This window comes from Larus michahellis, chromosome 2 (assembly GCF_964199755.1).
Source record: "Larus michahellis chromosome 2, bLarMic1.1, whole genome shotgun sequence".
In the NCBI taxonomy this organism is placed as follows: domain Eukaryota; kingdom Metazoa; phylum Chordata; class Aves; order Charadriiformes; family Laridae; genus Larus; species Larus michahellis.
In genome coordinates this window covers 63,098,740-63,118,083 of record NC_133897.1, presented here as the reverse complement: position 1 = coordinate 63,118,083, position 19,344 = coordinate 63,098,740, and the positions used below count along the sequence as shown (strand labels likewise).

At 37.6% G+C, this 19,344-nt stretch overlaps 1 protein-coding gene across 2 annotated transcripts in view; it reads left to right on the top strand.

The window, feature by feature from the left end:
• The window catches only part of SLC9A3 (solute carrier family 9 member A3), a 55,113-nt gene extending 42,173 nt beyond the window's left edge, over positions 1-12,940 (top strand). The window contains exons 9-17 of one of the 2 annotated variants that reach the window (XM_074575689.1): positions 731-801; positions 3,047-3,176; positions 4,754-4,869; positions 5,485-5,614; positions 6,144-6,320; positions 6,896-6,971; positions 8,490-8,603; positions 9,955-10,198; positions 12,823-12,940. In XM_074575689.1, the coding sequence (XP_074431790.1) occupies positions 731-801; positions 3,047-3,176; positions 4,754-4,869; positions 5,485-5,614; positions 6,144-6,320; positions 6,896-6,971; positions 8,490-8,603; positions 9,955-10,198; positions 12,823-12,826 (1,062 nt within the window). In that variant the 3' untranslated portion in view covers positions 12,827-12,940. Of the gene's footprint in view, positions 1-730; positions 802-3,046; positions 3,177-4,753; positions 4,870-5,484; positions 5,615-6,143; positions 6,321-6,895; positions 6,972-8,489; positions 8,604-9,954; positions 10,247-12,822 lie in introns of those variants that run through there. The other variant, XM_074575688.1, reaches the window with a different exon arrangement.
• The last annotated feature ends 6,404 nt before the right edge of the window (positions 12,941-19,344 follow it).

Below are 19,344 nucleotides of genomic sequence, written 5' to 3'. Positions count from 1 at the left end.
GAGACAAATTAGTTATATCATTTTCTCCACTTCCATGTCAGATATCTCCTGAGGCAATAATTAATATTATATTCAGGAATAATCCATATCACCCATTTTGTTCTAAACCTAGCATGCTGTATATTTTGCAGTAACCACTCCAATGTTCAGAGTGAAATGTTAACAACCATATACAGAAAAAGACCAAATTTTATCTGCAGCTGCCTTGGTTTGAGTCAAGAATTATAAATCTCAGGATTTCTATCAGCCATCTAATATACAGAGTATGAGATTTTTCCCTAGATATCAAAAGCATGGTGCTTACTTCTACTGTGAGGGAAGTATGGAGTCCTGAAACATCTAAAAAGAAACACTAGGGAAATTTTTCAACTGATTTAATCACTGGCACTAATAGTGACTGACATACTTCATAGGGCAGAAATGGAGAAGGTAAAATGAGTGGTTAAAGAGAGTCTTAAAATTGGATGTTAAAATGGGGGCTTAAGTACCTTCTTGCTGAGACCCTTGTAATTCAAAAATAGTCAGTGAATTTGTAAAGAACTGGTTAGAAACCTCAGGACCTTTGAAGAAAAGCATATAGTAGTATTTTTGTAAATGGGAAAAAAACCCTGCTTACCAGCAAAAAAATTATTCTGCATAGTCTCTTGGTCTAACCTGACATAAATTGAGCTATTTTCTAATTATGCCTGTTATTTCTGTAAAGGTATTAATTCCACTTTTGTTTTCCTAGGCCTTTGATCACATTCTTTCTGCTATAGAAGACATTTCTGGACAAATAGGACATAATTATCTGAGAGACAAGTAAGTAGTAACTAACTTGGAATGTTGAAATACTGCTAGGAAATCTTATCTGTAAATTATGACTTTTTCAGTTGGTGGGTTTAGGGACAGCTAGGATGTCAAATGTAGTTTAAAAGGTTATATACTGAAAATACTGGAAATATGGCAGATGTGAATATAGTTTATTTTTGTCCCCTACAACTGGAATCTTTTCCTTTTCTTCCACAGTTCAGATTAGGCCTTTGCAAACGCCTCAGTTCACATCCGGGGATCAGCTTCTCTCAAGACTTGAGAACTGTCCATTTGCACAAAATTTAACCTAAAATGCTAATGTTGGTCCTTCTCTGTAATACTCCATTCCATTCCATTCCGTTCCGTTCCATTCCATTCCATTTCATTTCATTTCATTTCATTTCATTTCTTTTCATTTCATTTCATTATCCTATTTCTACAAAGGATGTGTTCAACACCCCTGAAAGCAATGGCAGAGCGTGCTTTGAAATGACTTGAATAGTTTAAAACCGATAATGAAAATTATGGACCATTTCCATCCCCCTCTGTTTATAGTTGATTCATCTTGAGAGATTACTCAGCTGAAAGACAGAGACACCATTTTCTTTATACTACACGTGAAGAGTTACCATTGTGATGGGCAGACTTCCATAATCTAGATGAACAAATGTGAAAAAAGGACATTAAATCTGGACATCTTGAGTGTTAAGGACAGGCAGTTCTCTCCCTGGAGTTAGGTCATTTCATAGGTGCAGTCACAGTTCTAACCTGCTCATGTCCTGCAGACTCAACACGTCAGTTCCAATCCAAAAGCCATGTGGTTGCATCAGCTTTCTGCAGAGCACTCCTCTAACCCTTGCTGAGAAGCTGAGTATATTAGCTTAGGTTTAGCTTTATGCTCATATAACTACACAACTGCTGGGCTGGAGCTAGATTGTATCTGAGCCCAAGTAGAATTGCTCACCTTTCTGTACCCAGTTACAGGGAGAATCTCCTTCATTTCTTTTTGGTCTTTGTTCATTCATGCAGTGAAGAATTTTCGTGACGTATCCCAAATAGAACATCCTCATTCTTTTGGTCTAAATTTTTAGTTTACTTTTTGGGAATGAATTTCAGCAGGCTACAGGGGATACATCCCCAGTTTTGACATACTGTCTTTAAGATGGAGCTAAATATTTTTAAAGTGGAAGTTCAGAGTTTGACTTCTTAGGTGTTAGAAAGTAATCTCCCTGAGTAACAAGAGAAGGAGTAGCTTAATGTAGATTCATGGTTGAGTGTGTGGTTTGATGACTAATGTATTTTGAATGACATCACCTTAAGTTTGCTTCTTTTGGACTATACGTACCTGAAAGTGCTGCTTCCTCAAAAAAATGGCAGCCCCCAGCATCCTCACTGATACGCTCAGGTGTGAAAGCATGAATTAGAGACTGCTTGTCAGGTGTTCTGTCTAGAGAAGAGGAATAGTTATCAATTCTGTGAATAATGTTTAATAACAAAAAGGCTTCAACAATCTGGATAAAAAGTCACAAACTCAAAATAGCCATTGAGTAAGATGAATAGAGTAACTTTGAACAGTAGTCTCCAAAGTTGCCTCAAGAAAATCTTGAGGAAGGCAGATGGAAGCAAAGCAGCCTTTATCTTCTGGAGCCTATATACGAGATGGGAGATATCCTACTATCAAATAAGCTTGGAAGTGTAAATCACAGAAAATATACATTAATTCTATCCCCCTGAGTACCTCAGTGGCATGAATAAGGCCCTCTATAAGTGCTTTAGGAAGGGCACTGCTGTTGTGAACTGATTTTCTAGGCTGGCTTTCCTACAATACAACTGGGGAAAAGCAGATTCCCTTCCAAAGGAGGAAAGAAAATTAAACTTTTAGAATGAAGCTATTAAATATAACAATGCATAATCAGAAGTGGAAAAATAAGGTAGCATGATCTCCCAGAGTATAAAATATCCTAGTGACTCCGAAATGAGATACTGTAATCATAGCGCCCTTGCTGTTGTAGTAGTGTTTGGTAAGTTAACCTATTAAATGATTTGTGACAGCTGCACAGCTCTGTAGGAGGCTTTTCCTTAACTTTCTTTAAATGCTAATTGAAAACCTTCAAAACACAAATCCCTCTCGTTGGTATGTTCACCATTTTTTTTCAAAGTGCTTAGCTCACAAAAATATCATTTATGCTAGACTAAAAATGCTGTGAAACTAAAATTCCTTGTTGCCATTAACAAAGTTTGTTTAAATTATCAGGTGGTCCAATTTTGATAGGAAATTCCTCAGTAAAGTACTGATGAGAAGGTCTGCTCAAAAATCAAGAGACCAGATCCTTAACGTTTTCCATGAACTCAACTTGAAGGATGCAATTAGCTATGTGGCTGAGGTATTTATGAGTGCTTGTTGACATATTATAACATAGTTTGGGGTTTGGGCTTTTTTTTGGTTTAGTTGGTTTATTTTCTGGTTTTGGGGGTTTTTGTTAATTTATGATATAACCTAAAGTTGATATATTGCAGGGGATGTCTAAAAGAAAACTACTTTCATTTCTGCTCTGCTTTTTTTTTTCTAAATGTGTTTTGAGTCTCAGTATCACCTGTTTGAGTGGCTGTAGTTCTCAATATTATGCCCGATCCCCAAGTATGAATATTATGTCAGTGTACTCTTCTGTTGGATTTTACTGAATAACTTTGTTTCTATATTCATTGCATGAAAAACAGCGTAATTCCCAAGGGATTAGGCAAACTGCCATCTTTCTAAATGTGTCAACAGAGTCTGGCTCCTGCAGAACAGTGGTTCTGTGTGATGACAAATCTTACTTGAAGCAGCTCACTTCCAAATGGTGTGGATATATGACCAAAGTAGTGGACTGCTATAATCTCATTCTGACAGATCACAGTAATACAAAAAAAAAAAAAAATTGGGAAGGGTAACTTTAATTCAGTGGAATCATAACACCCACACTTCAAAAGTTAAAGTGGTATACAACAGATATCAAAAGCAATCACAGAATTGTGAAGGTAGAGCAATTTAAGACTTGCAAGAGGAGAAATGTTTAAAGTTACAGAATGGAAGAAAGTTACTGGCCTTCTGCATGAGTACCATTCTCAGTCTGGAGCAACGCTAAGAGATTGTGTAAGAATTCCTAATCTTTTTCAGTATGAAACTGGTCACTTCAGTTCAAATCACTACAAATGTGCAGTATTCATATAGTGTAGAGTGTAGTTTTAAATGGAATATTTTAAACAGTGATCTTTGAAGTGATAATCCATCTATGCCTGTAATCTCCAGGTGAACCCGTTTTCACAGCTACATGATATACCAGTTAATTTCTTTAACTAAAATAAAAACTATTACTATGACTGATATTACTACTAATAATAATCTCCTTTCTTTTTTTGAAAATGAGCCATATCCAGGCAGACTTCTTCCAGTGAAACATGGAATTTCAAAGACTGAATTCAGAAAATAAGAGGAAATTCGGAAATTATGTTAGTGTGAAAAATGGGGAGTGGTTCACAAGATAAGCAAATACTTCCTTTTGAAATTTTGTAAATTACCCATTCAGTTTTCAGACCATTTGAACTCAAGAACTAATGTTCTTTCTCGTGGTGCTTTCTGGGTCACACCTCAGAGGAAGAAAGTTAGATAATGACTTTGACTTTGATGAGCATGAGACTTATGTTCAGATTCACTGCTGAATCTGTTCAGTAGATTCATTACAGTATTTTTTATCTTTAACAGATGCAAAGGGCCCTATAGATAGCTAAGCCATGTGGGTTTAGCCCCAGAATCTTTACCCGATAATGTCTTGAATCCCATACAGTAATGTCAGATTAAGTTAGATTACTGCTTCTTGTGCCATTTCCATACAGCAGCCTCGGAAATGATCTGCATTTTCTGATACACATTTTGCCCTAGGTGTTCACAGCTGTAATATGTCTTGTTTCTTTCTGTGGCCAGGGAGAACGTAGAGGTTCCTTGGCATTTATACGTTCTCCAAGCACAGACAACATGGTAAATGTGGATTTCAGCACCCCACGCCCAAGTACTGTGGAAGGCTCTGTCTCTTATTTACTGTAAGTAATGTGGACTGATTGCGGTGCGGAGGGGGGGTATGTTATATGTGAAGAAATGGAAACAATGTCATAAATTTTCAAAAATGCAAATTGCAGGGCCTTCATTCACCCCTATTTTGAAATTCAGTTACTCTTTTCTCCCCCACAAAATGGGTATACATACAGTTATATTGTTGCATTTTACACACAAACAAATTTTTGCAGTAAAGGCTGGTCAGATGAAGCAGACATCCACATTAGAGTTGTTCCATATGCCTTTTGTTCATCAACTGCTATAGACAGGTCTACATGTCATTTCTGTGTCTGCTCCAGAAAAAGTCAGAAGCGAGGCAAGGAAAAAAATTTCTCCTTCCTTATGATTCTTTCACTTAACAGACAGTGTCATGTAAGCTGAGAAATTAATGCTACACCCACCTGAAAGACAAAAACCGATGATCTTTACGCATTTCCCATTAGGTATTTCCTCACTCATTTTCATCTAGCTGATTTTGACCTTCCCCTTTTTTTTCAGACTTCATCTTCATTTCTCTTTCTTGTTCCCCATTTTCCTGTTTTTTCTTCCCTTTCAGCAATTACTGGTTTTAAATACTGCTGTTTGTATATTGTATTCTTCAGGAGAGAAAAAGCTGGACCAGTTTGCCTTGACATGCAAGCTTTAGAGCAGAGGAGGAAAAGTATCCGGGACACAGAAGACACAGTTGCTCATCACACCCTACAACAGTACCTGTATAAACCCAGGCAAGAGGTGAGAGCCTAGCATTGGACTGTTTTCCAATCTAAAACTAGGAGACATTAGGAACCAAAATTTGGGAGCAAAACTCAGAAGGAATCAACCCATCTGTAAAATCTGCACCCTTGAGGAAGATAGGCTCTTTGTCCATATTTTTTCCCATTTATGAACATGCCTCTTTAACAGAACTAGTGCCTTTGACTTCTTGACTGGGGCCAGTGGAATGCAGAACTGGGTCCAACATAGGTTCTGAAGCAGGATTAAATGGAGTGTATCAACCGAAGTGATTCAGACACTTTCAGGGAGAGGCTTACTTTGAATGACAGTCACTCTTACATACTTAAAATTCCTGGACTTAAACCTGTTTCGTGGTGAAGAAAGAGAAAGGAAAATAGGAGTTTCATTAATGCCTTCAGACTAGTCTTCGATTCATTCTTTTTTATGGAGTTGTTTACATTTGCATGACACTAACTGAATGCATTGATTCAGGGCATCCAGCTGTATTTCTAAATAAATGAATATTGTCTTCCCTTCCTGGCCACAGCACAAACACCTGTACAGTCGACATGAGATCATGCACAGTGAAGATGAGAAACAAGACAAGGAGATTTTCCATAGGACAATGAGGAAGCGCTTAGAATCTTTCAAGAGTACCAAACTAGGAATAAACCATTCCAAGAAGCTCAATAAAATCCACAAGAGAGACCGGGGCCAAAAAAGGGTAAAATACTTTCACAAGGACCCAGATGTAGCCACCTATTATACAAAATAAGGGATGGGGAGGGCAGGGAGGACTCTGAAGGGTCCTATGTCCTGCATTTATCTCTGTCCTTTAGAACTTCATGAATTTAAAGGGCCTAAGCAAGAAGAGATTAAACTATGAGATAGCTCGAGGGGCATCTTCTCAGTGCTGCTTTTCTCTTTGCTTTGGGAGCCTTCTTCTGGGTGAGAGATTTTTGATCACTTGAAAAACAACAGATCTTGAGCCATGCTACAACACTGTGGGGAGATGTTGCAGGGTCGATGTACCACGGTAGCACTATAGCATAGAGCGTTCTACAAAATTTACATGAAACTAAGAGGGAACGTACAGCATACAAAGAGCCGAAGTTTCTTTCTTTTCTTGTAGTGAGTATGAGCGTAGGGGGGAAACTAATGACATCCATGTTGAGTTTCAAGCAAAGCTTACAATGGATTTCAGGGTTATGCTGCTGAACTTGTGATTTCCAAGGATGTCACTGCCATTGCTATCTGATGATGGTAGTGGTTTTGGTAACTTTCTTTGTTTTCTTTCAGCGAAACAGCAATGTCATACCAAATGGAAAAATACCTTCAGAAAATCCAGTACAAGATTTTACTTTGAAGGAAAAAGGTAAAAAAGACTCGTAGACCAGTTTCATTAGCTGCATTTTACCAGCTGCATTGTCAGTAAACCATTACTGAAAAAATTTGTTACATGCAACATTGAAGCTGGTATTAAAAAGGGACTTCTAGTCATAATTCAGAACTCAGAGTGGGGATCTGCTCCATGCATAAATGCAGTGTCTTGATGATTTAGAAGTTGTTTTTCTAGGCAGCTCGATGACAAACCAAATTTTAATTGTCTCTTTACTCACATTTTTAAAATGCATTTAAATTTTGTAAAAAAAAAACCAGTGCAGTGGCTGCAACATAGACGAACTTTCAGATTCCTTTTGGATAAGCTGCACAGAGCAACTTTTGCTAACATTTTTCATCACAGCAGGATATTTCTGCCTGGGACACCATGCCATATAAAATTAAGTAGCGGAGATAACACGCTCATCTGAGTTAAGGTCCATTTGTTTAGAAGGGTCTGAATCAGAGCTGACTCTAAGCAAGCACATTAGAACGCAAGGAGAGCGTAGCTTTGAAAGGAACACATAGTCAGAGGCCAGTTTCAGCACTGATTCACCCTTCATGCACAAATTTTACATATGGTTCAGCCTTGAAAGCGCAATCTGAAGCTGAACGGCCTAGGGAACATCCCTAGCACAAGCTGGTTTTGCATGTAAAGCCCCAAATTCTTTCACCTCATGTTTTAGCCATCTTTTGGCATTGATGTCAGTCATAGCAAGACATGATAGACGCCAGTATGTTTTTTATGTAATTATAAAATAATACATATCACTTAAAAACTGAAACGTGCTTTAAAAGCCACTGAACTAGCTCTTTCCCTGTTCTTTCCTTTGTTGATGCATGCAACCCCTTGATCTCAAAGAGAATTGAATTTAAGTAGAGAGGGATTCATCTTTTCTCAATAGCTCCAAGCAAAGATATTTTTCTTTATGTATGTTCTTTGAATCATTTTCTGAGCATTATTTTTGTTTGACTGACAGGGGCAATACAGGCTGGCTGAATAAGTGTAATATTCTAGAACCTTTTTGCATGGGAAGAGCTTTCCAAATACTTATAAGTAGGTCATTCAATGCTGTCATGTTAAAAAACACTGTGTATAGATGTCATCCTCTACTTAAAAAAAAAAAATCTTCATTGGAAGACAATCTTAACAAGTGGTTTGGCAGCTGTCGTAAAACTGATTCTACAGCAGTAGAAGCAGCAATGACTTCAGGTTTGAAATCAGTCAGGATCCTAATGCTAACTTCTGTCAAATGATGAAGTGCCTGGTCACTGTGATGATGACATTTGTCAACACGTGAGCATTTAAGACACAAAACACAGCAGCAGCCGTGGTGCCACGTCATAGGGTGGTTTGTTTCAGCCCCAGGAAAGCAGACAATTCTGTTATCCAAAAGCTTAGCCAGAGTGTGAAATTTATGCCAGCAACAAAACAGCACAAAATAGCACTTCCTATCAGAACTGATTCAAATCTCTAATAAAATTGGACTTTCTTTTTTTTTTTTTTCCCCAGATTTGGAGTTTTCGGAATCAGAAGAAAATAATGATTATGAAACTTTTCATCTAGGCAAAGGAGTTGATTTCCTGGCTAATGTGACAAAGCAAAATTTCACAGATACTCCTACTGGTAAAAATATTAATTACCTACTGAGGGTTTGGGTTTTTTTTTCTCAAACGTTAAAAAAAAAGACTAGAAATGCTGATCATTTAGCCTGGGGTTTTTTTGTTTTGTTTTGATGTGTTCTATTAGAAAATGTATTTGCTTAATATTAATGCTAACAGATAAAAACTTTTGGCTATCCAGAGGTATGGAGAGCATCAAATTTGCTACTGATAGAAGTTGCAAGCATGACTGCCTAAACCAGACCTAAACCCACTAATTATTTCTAGTAACAGAAAATGTTATTTTAGAATTGTCCTACCTCACAAAACCAGTCAATACTAGTCCTTTGGAACTGTTTTCTACTTGCATTTGAAGTACTTTGTTGTGATAAATTTCATGCTTCTACTTTCAGGCCAGATTTCTCCTCTTGAATTCACAACTCCCTCAGATTCTTACAGGTTCATAGAAGTCACTGAAAAGGGCAGATTTGCAGCATGCCTGGAGAATTCATTGGATTTCATTTCCAGCCCTGAAAGGCTCAAAAATATGAGATTGAAACTGTATCACTATATATTATTTATAAAGTTTTAAAGTATTTCTCTTTAGCACTTTTGTGTTTGAATTATCAGCATGCCACTTTATGCTTCATATGTAATATGCTGCATACAGTGAAGAAGAACGCTTGTATCTGTACTCTTTTGGCAGACATGCTGATACAGCCTTTTCACTGACCCATGACAAATTCTATGTTTGAGAATGTATAACGACATCCAGAAATTGATCCAGAAATAAGCAGGTGGCAAGATTAGACCTAGACTCATTTTTAAAATTTCTTTTTCTTTTCAAACACTACAAACTAGATATCTATATTAAAAGGCTCACGTAACTTACTTTTGACTTGTTTTGTGGCCTGCTTTAGTTCCCTCACACGCGTATCATTCCTTTATGGAGTTGTGCAGTTTATGCTTTTGCGGGGTTTTTTTTCATCTTTTTTTTATTATATATGGGTTTGATTTGACTTTTCTGCAGCTATTTTATATTGTGCTTTGTTTTGCTTAATATTTGCTGACTGATTTCTTCTTTTATTGGTTTTATTTTTTGTCTCCAGATATTCCAAACGTAACTACATATTGGATATAATATCCAGTTTTTCCCTCTAATAGAAATCAAAAATGACTCGCAATAACCAAACAATGTATGTGTATATAATGGTCTGTGTATTGGCCTAGTCACACCTATACCATATATACACCTATACACCTATATCAGCCTATTTTTTTCCCACGATAGCCATTCTCCTTTTACAAAGCATCTTGCTGTATTACCGAGAAATTATTTTGATTAATTGTATTTGTAACTCGTGAACTTTTTTTAGGAATTGATAACCCGGTATTTTCAACTGATGACGATCAAAGCATCTACATGAAATTCTCGCCATGGTTATCTAGTGAAGATACTGTGGTACCATCACAAAGGGCCCGAGTGCAGATCCCATACTCTCCAAACAACTTCAGACGGCTCACTCCATTCCGGCTCAGCAACAAATCAATAGATTCCTTCCTGCTAGCAGATGGCCCAGAGGAACGACCCAGATCTTTTCTCCCAGAATCAACACATATGTAATATTTTAAAGGATGTTATCACCTTTATTTTTAATCAACCTTCCTATCAACCCTGACTACAGACAAGTAAACTTACTTTTCTGATTTTTCTTCTCCCAGAGCACTCTTTCCTTCCTGATTTCTTTGTACAACTAAACAACTTCTGTTTTTCTCCAGCTTGAATAACAAAACATCTATTTTTCTTTTGCAGAAGAGTTGTCCAACTATTTGGGGTCCAATGACTTGCTATTTTTACAGCAGATAATGGTCCTGCTCTTTGTTTTGGCTTGAACACTTAAATGCCAAGAAAATAGTATTCCAAATACCAGAATATTGTGCACCCATTTTCAAGAAGCTCCAGGCTTCTTGGTTAGTCAGTCCTAGATGATAAAATTTGTACCTGAATTCCCTAACAGGAATCAGGTAATTCTGATTTGACCTCCTTAAACAGTGATAGGTCTTCTTGTGTAACATTGTCACTACCATCTGCAGATGTAAACAAAGTAGTCTGAAGCCCCAGAAAAACAATCCAGTTGCTGATTTCAAAGGATATGGTTTGCCCATAAGAGGTCAGACGAGTCATTTAACCAACTGGACTCTATTGCATTCAGATGTACACTAAGAGCAGCAGGGCTAGACCAGCAATGATCTGGGCTAAGGCTCTCATTCTTAGCGTGATTAGAATATGATTTTTGACTCTCTTGCTAAGAGGCCTTGAATCAGTTTTGAGCATTTGTCCAGGTTATTTATCTAGTGCCCAGGAAGGGAAAATGGTCCCACCACTACAATACAAGTACTCAATGACACTGCTCATATCATCATTAAATTACATAAGAAAGAGTTTAAAAATTTAGCACGTTTACTAGAATGCATCAGAGTTCCCTTGCACAGGTAGAGATAATTACACAACAGCCAGACTGTGGAAAAGCAGAATTCCAGTTTTGGTTAGAGCTTTATCCTTAAACCGTGAGTTTATCTTAACACATACCTTATTTTAAAACCAGAAAAATGCTTAGCTTTCTGATGCCGTAAATAACTTGTTGTTTCTAATGTGGTAGAGGCATAAAATTATATTGACTCTGGGTTTAAATCAATTATCCTAGTTGGCCTTTAATTCTCACTTTGTGGAAATTTTCCACACCATAAAAAGCAGCCGTCATTTTTATAATCAATAGGGTCAGTGCTGTAAATGAGGTGTGTCAGGTCACAGTTCAGACATCACAATTGAATAGAACACTGGGCACTGTGGGGATCATGCAATGAAATGCAATGATCAGTTTCATCATGAATTTGCTTTTGTGGAATCCATGGTCACAAATGTATGACCTAATGTCCTCTATGCATCAACAAATAAAGGAGTGTGGTAAGTTGAAAGTACTTCTGTAGTTAGCTGATGAAACTTTTTTCAGATAAAGACCTCAGGGTAAGAGTGAATGCTGGTATTTTTGATTTGAGAAGAACTTCATAACCTTTTGAAAAGAAATAGAAAAGGAAGTTCCGTTTTTCTTCTGTTCTGCCTTCTATCTCTGCAGAAGATGTGCTAGTTCAAGTGTACAGGAAGCACATCACTTTCTTTACTGGAGCGGCCTGTAGGTTTGTGGTTGGTTCTAGTATTCAGTTCCTTATTAATACATCTTCGATTATTTTCTAAATGAAGATTTGAAAGGAACAGCAGATTAATTAAAGAACTGTGAATTAAATTCCAATATCCTGATTAAAAACTTGAATAATGAGTAGCATTCCAAGAGGAAAACTTCTCCTTGACTTCCACACTGGAATTCTCTTCACTTTTTTTTCCACTGAGAATATTCCACATAAAATACTGTCATATGATTTGATGAATATTTTCTTGCTAACCTTTATTCTTTTCCTCTATTCTATTGCCTTATTTATAATTGACTTTATTATTAGGAACCGGTATGTGTAAGTTCTTGTGCAAGTATCTTTGATGTATCAAAATCACTAGGTTTTTACTGCTGTGTTTGTTAAGAAGTGTTTTGGGAAGTTAGGTTTCCCAAGCTAATAAGCTTAGAATTTGATTACTCTCTGAAGCACTCCTCTGAATTATCTCCTTAACAAAATTCTCCTAATAGGAGAATGATACTGAAATGTCAATTAAAAGGTTTTAAAAACCCATGTAAACTGTAAACCAAGGGTCAAAATGTGAAGTTTCTCTACGTAGTCTCAAATATACAGAAAACTGATCATAGGCTCTGGTCAATAAGAAATTGACTCCCTGGTGAGACCCTGTGCTACTTGACTCAAAGAGCAGAATTTCTTTTAAAAGCTTCTGAAAGATTTCCTTGCTGAGCATCAGGACTACATGTTTCAAGATAAAGCTACACCTTAATGACTAGATGATGGCTCCATCTCCTAAATATATGAAACAGGCAGTCGGTTCATCACAAACACTGAACTAAGTTTTGCCGGATACTCAGCAAGGAAAAGAAGTTTAATAAACTCACTTTAGGTTGTCTAAGATAGAAATTGGGAGAGGGTACAGTTCCCCAGCAAAAAAGCCATGTTAAACCACCCACTTTCATAAAACCTTCATAAAAATAGCCAAAAGCAAACCCCAATAGCCAGCATACTAGTATAGAAAGTATATATTACAAGTGTTTCTATTTAATTGTGCTCTCTAGGTGATATGGACCATGATGTTGAAATCACAGAATACTCCTCTTCAGATGACCAACTAAACCAAAACCAAAGCGTTTCAATGACTCCCCTCCACTTCTTTCCATCTTGCCTTCAAATGCCTTGGACACAAAACTATTCTTCATTGGAAAACAGAGGGAATATATCTCTTTCTTCTGTCTCTGAGTATATAGCTTCTTGTGACCCAAATGTAGCTGACCTCTTCTGGGAAGCAGGTACAGATATGAATAACAAAGAGACAGTGAACTCAGGTTATTGTTCTGAAGTTAGCTACAAGTCAGAGAATTCACAAGAAGAGAATTCTCTACTTATGTTTGAAGGGCTGGAAGACTCTTATATGAAGGAGCCCCAAGAGAAGAAAATGTTGCTTGATGCACAAGGAAATTACAGATCTGCTGCAGCCAGACGTGTACAAAGCCGACGTTCTTTTCACAGGCCAAAACCTCTGCAACACCCTAAGCTTCAGAAGCTAGCATCTCTTCCAGCATCTTGCCACATCCCTCCACATTCCTTAGAACAAGAGGAAACACAGTTGTGAGCCAGGACTTACTTGAAAAGAGATGAGCGAGAATAACTTGAACAAAGGGCTTCTGTAAAAATGGAGAGCAACCTCTTGGTTCACAGGATCTGCTCTAGCATGGTTTCAGATGGAAAGGGAGTGGGGCCCCATAATGTCAGAAACATGGAGCTTTTCTGCTGCACTTAGATTTTTGAGTTCTCATTCATAATGAAAGGGTGAATAGTAAAGGAGAAATATGCCTCCTTGTTATTTTTTCATGCAGACTGTTACAAAAAGTCAACATTATTTTTGGAAGGCTAAACCAAGAACCTTTTCAAATGGTAAATCCTTGTTGTGTTTTTTACATGGAAATGGTTTATTATGCCATTATGCCACAAATACATTTAAAGAAATAGGCTGCATTATGCTTATGATGTATGAAATGAATGTAGGAGAAGCCAATGGTTAGCCTCTTGACTGCTAAGTCTACCCTGTTGGTATGGATCAGTGCCTTTTATAAGTGCAAGCTAAAGAAAAATATTTTCCTGCTCTTGAATATTTGTGTCACTGAGTAATTGTGTGACATTGACTCTGGTGGAAAACTTTCCGGGAAGAGGAAAGTCCTAGCACCTTGAAATATAATTAAGTATGCCAGGAAGGCCATTTCCTTCCTTCACCTTCATTTCCTCTACTCACTACCACTGGGATGAAAGGACATCCAGAATTAGCTCAGAATTTTAGTTTGTGTGTCACAAGCAACTCCTTTCACATTCTTAATTAAGCTGCTCTACTTTAAATAGCCTCACTCAGACAGAAGTGTAAAGATTTGTCATTTTTGCTGCTCCTTTGGAAGACACCTTCCAAATACTCTGTTAGATTATCTTGTTAATTTATGTATCACTTTCAATAGCTGATCAGGATAATGGTCTCTTAGATGCTAACCTGTGTTTTGCCACATGGTTTAAGTGCCACAATGACTCAGGATGTTGATGGTTCTAAGTATTGAGGTAGTTTGGCTAATGTGTATGTATATACCTGTTTGTGTTAGGAACTTCCTTTATTTTTTTTGTCCCCAGTTTTCTGTTGAATGGCAGTAGTTAAGATTGCACTAGATGCCTATTGCATATGAATCAGATCTACATCACCTTGAAGACATCTGGAGACGTCAGGGAAAGCCAACTCAGATGAAGACTAAAAAGTGAAAACTCTGAGACCTCTTGTGGGTGTATAATGCTACATGCTGGCATATAGTCCTCTGGCCTATCTGTATTTTGCCTTGGATGATTCCAGTCCTGAAATTTTGGCTTGAAATCTTCAGTGGTCTAAGTTGCAAAGGTTCTGTGACATCAATGAGTGCTTAGCCACTTCTGTGATCCTAATTTGTGCATTTCTTTTTGATATCAGTGTAAACCATTTGTAAATGAGCTAAATCACCTGCAAGGAGGTATCTGAATTGCTTAAGACTGGATCCAATGGAGACTTTTTGAAATTTGAGATTTACACGGGCAGCCAAAAAGATTGGAGCAATGTGTGAAAATTTGTGCCCACGCCTTTTTCCTATCTTTGTCCTCTTTGCTAAAACTGCCTGTTAGGCTGGTGCAAATTGTAGAGATACGTTAGCAAGTGTCATATAAAAACCCAGATAGATGCATAACATACGCCTTTAGAGACTACATTCAGAGTACTGGTTCTTTTGATATCAACCCACAAGCAGCTGCCTGTTTGCAGTCATCCTGAGGACTGATTCAAATCAGTGTCCCTAATTGGAAAGCTTCATCACTCAGAGCTAGTCTTGTTAACGAGGGTCATAAGGCTGTCACAAGTAGGGATGCTAATTTTAGAATTCAGTAATGTAAATACAATTTTTTGTGAACTGAGTACATATGAACACACTATTTTGATGAAGTAGAGCACACTAACGCTGTTCCAGATATTATAATTGCAACAAGTATTTTAGTCACTGGCATAGATACACTACGAAGCCGTGACTAATCCCAAATATTAGCACAGGTAAAGTGCAATGTACCAAAATCTAACATCCAGTCTCATAGCATAATGCTAAAGTACCAACACCAAAGTTGGCAGGATGCTTGTCAGGTGCTGGCTTTGAGATAAAACTTTCATTTCTCATTGCTGTTGTACAGAGGTCATTGCTGTGTTGCAATCAGAAGAACCACCACACTGTGGACTCTTTTCTGCGTGCTTGTTAGAGCATTCTTAATCTATTTGTGTACAGGCTACCTCAAGAAAACATTTGTAAATCATCATCAGCAGATAGGCGTTTTCATCAGATAAGCAAGTGTTGCACACACAAGAGTATGCAATTTTGAAAACCACAGGATATAAGATTTTGATGTTCTAGTATGCTTTTATGCTAAACAAGAGAGGACCAATAGAGACCATAGTGTTTACAAATACAGCAGTCACTGTGAAAAGTCAGCACGATCCTGCATGCTTTTCAGAGGGCTGTGGGCTGTAGGAGATTTTTGCAAACCAGAGAAGAACATTATGCCATTTTTAACAACAGAAGAAATGGAAAGACACTACATACAAAGGGCTTAACTCTCCATTTACTTTCAAAGGCTTTATGCGTAGTTTATTTGTTGTGTCACCACAGCTGAACAGATGAAGGACAAACTGGACAATACAAAAAGCGGGTTATAAGAATTCATCATCTGTCCCACTTCCCCCCCCCCATACTCTTTCTACGTACTTTCACATTTCAGTACGTGTCCTCTGAGTGCAAGTGTTCGGTTGCTTCTTCGGCACACTTTAATCAGTCAAGCACCACTAACTTCCATCACAGCAATATAGATTTAGAGCTGCTGAGGAGCTGGCTGTATGTATCAGCTTCTTTTTTTACCACGTGGATTAAACTGAAATGATCCGTTAGTAAATCAGTTCACCTCTGGTGAGGTCAGTTCAGTTCTTCTTCCCTGGCTGAAAACTCAGTTTCTAAATTTTTTATGTGACATGCTGTGTCAAACAAAGGCAAGTTGGGAGTTCCACAGTCCCTATTTATTGAACAAGTAACTATGGCCTACCTTGTTGTAAAAATATGAAATGCAGAAATATTCAATGTCTTTTCTATAGATGTTGCTCCATGGAGAAGGTTCTTTTTAATAATGTTTATTATGCTGCACTATGACCTAGTAATGTTAAAAAAAAAAAGTGTTGCCTGTATTCAGATGAATTTTGTCTCTCTGAGCTGTGAAGCTAGTTATTGAAATATATGAAATTATGTTTTACAAATATATGGTCTAGATGGAAGTTCATGTAACAAAAGTTGCAAAACAATCACGTGCCTTAAATTCCCACTCTTTGGAGTGCTGCTGTTCGGAGATTTTTGTGTGTACCTTCCAAAAGGTGTCAATTTACTGCATGTATTTTTAAACAAGTCAAGTTGTTCTGCTAATGGGTCTTTATAGAAACATTTTAATAGTATACTATAATGAGAAGTTTCGCAATAAATTGTATCACTTTGGTGGAATCACACTGCTTTGGCAAGTGATTTAGAGAATCGTTTATTTAGTACACTTAGAGAAGACTTTCCACACAAGACTTCTGAGAAGTTTGTATTTCTGCTCCCAAATCAAAGTTAAAAAAAGAAAATAGTGTGCTGCTCATCATTCAGTGTCATTCATAAAACACAAATCATTAAAAGCAGCAACAGAAGCTGTAGGTCTCCTGAGTCTCTCTGACAACTGTGACGCTTCTTGTTTAGTTCTAGCCTCACTGCAGTGGATGACAGAATTCCCATTGACTTTATAAGCCAGTATTTCCATCCTTGGAACGGAAGAGTTCGTATTTTGTCAAGGTATACAGAGAAGTCATCATTATAACAACGCTACAACTTAAAGTTTACATACATGATGATATATAGCATCTCATAATACATAATTATATATTATTAGATTATAATACATATAATATTATATAATAGTTTTGATGCAAAGATTCAGTCTTTTGGGGTTTCGTTTTACTGTGCAATATTTTTCAAGATTTCGTAGTCACTAGTAACAGCCAGCTTGATTTCCTACACAGAAACCAAGGAAACTTAATCTAAGCTGTTTTGTGATGAATCAATTTTCCCTGAAGGTTCTGTGATCCCAGTGAAAATTACCATTTCTACTGTCAACCTGCTGTTAGGATGTTTCCCTACCTGACATTGCTTTCTACAAAAGCCAGGAGGCATGAAGTGAAAAAATAACTTCTTCTGAATTTATTTATAGTTTAATGGAATTAAATAAATATTATTTTTTAATTATGTATTTGAAGAGATTTAAAAAGATAGTGCAGATGACCAAACCATATACTAGCAAATAAGATGCTGCAATGGCAAAATCAGATAGAACTGGTTTTGTGGTATGCACATGCAATAGTTAATCAGCTAATAGTTTATTAACTCAATGGTGGTGGGAGTGTCATCCCTTGTCACCTTTGTTGATACACAAAGCATACAGAAGCCATGAACAGCCACTTCTGTTGGAAAAATTGAAATCTATTGGTAAGGATTCTGATATCTCAAATTTACTGGCTTCTTAGTTTAATGAGGGAAGAGGCACATCACACTGAAACAGGTAACAGGCTTTTGCAAAACTGGCACACAAGAGGATGAGAGAATTCATTGCTATCCATTGCTCAGAAACACAAAGAAATATAAAGTTGTGGTCAGCACAGTAGACCCAAGCAAGGTAAAGTGTGAATAGTCCAAGATGTTTTAGATAGTACCCCACATGAGCTCTAATCCCTGATAAAAACAGTGAGATTATACCTATTCAAGTCTCAGCTGTGTTTTCAGTTTTTTAAAACAGCATTGGTGGACTGAACACACACACAAAAAGCTTTTATATTCTTTCCCCTTTGCATCTACTTGGGGTCCTCCTTACATGCTAAGAGGCATCCCAAAGCTTTGTACCTCATGGATCTGGAGGTAGAGAAAAGCTCAAAGCTAGTTATTAGCTATTTCAACAAAAATAAGCAGAAATATGGCATGGCATTTTGGTATTGGACCTGACTCACTTCTCAACTTGAACAGAAGACAATGGCTTTTGGAAGCTACAATATTCACACTATGAGAAAGTCAAAGAAGCTTGGTGTTGGGGCACATGGCACCTATTGCCAAGTTGCTGCTTTGCATCATTTTATTTGATTGTCATTTTGTTTTGTTTGCCATTTCGTTTGCTTTATAAATTGGAATGTATTTTTTTTCAAGGTAATTACATTTGTATCAGCTAACGTTTTTGTAGCACTGGAGCTCTATATTTAAAAGATGTACCATTACCTACTGGTATTAGTTCATATCAGCTCCTGCCATCACACAAGATAATGGCTATTGCAGTCTTCATACCTATCATAGCTAATGTCACCACTGTTTGTGTGTGTGATGGTTTTAGCAGTAAGACCGGAAACCCCACCTTCACTACAGACATTGCACTTTACAGGAGGATGAAGAAGTTTTTGTTTCAGAGTTTTATAAGTTGAGTTTCATATTCAAACCAAGACATAAAATGAAGCTCAGTCAACAATGGTCTTTTGCCTACCTAGAGTCAAAACTATGTACACTGAGGGTCTTTCCAATATCCTCTCACCCTGAAATTCTAACCACACCTGAGGTTCAAGTTTCCTTACCAATATTACACCCATTATGACCAGCAGTTATGGAAAACCTTCCTAATACAGGAAGGATCGTAAGAAAAGGCAAGACTCTTGGGTTGGGACAAAGGCAGTTTAACAGAACAGCAAAGGGAACAGGCAAACAACAACAACACCACCACCACGGATAGGGGAATATACAAACGCGATTACGGAACCGCCGCTCGCCGACCCGGCCGGACCCGGGACGCCCCAGCCCGCTTTTAAGCAGCAACTTCCTGCCCCCTCCCCCGGCAGCTCAGGGTGGGCGTGGCTCACATGGCATGGAATACCAGGAAAAGTTAACCCTATCCCCACCAGAACCAGGACATTATCCACCCCTTATTCCATACCATCTATGCCATGCCCAGCA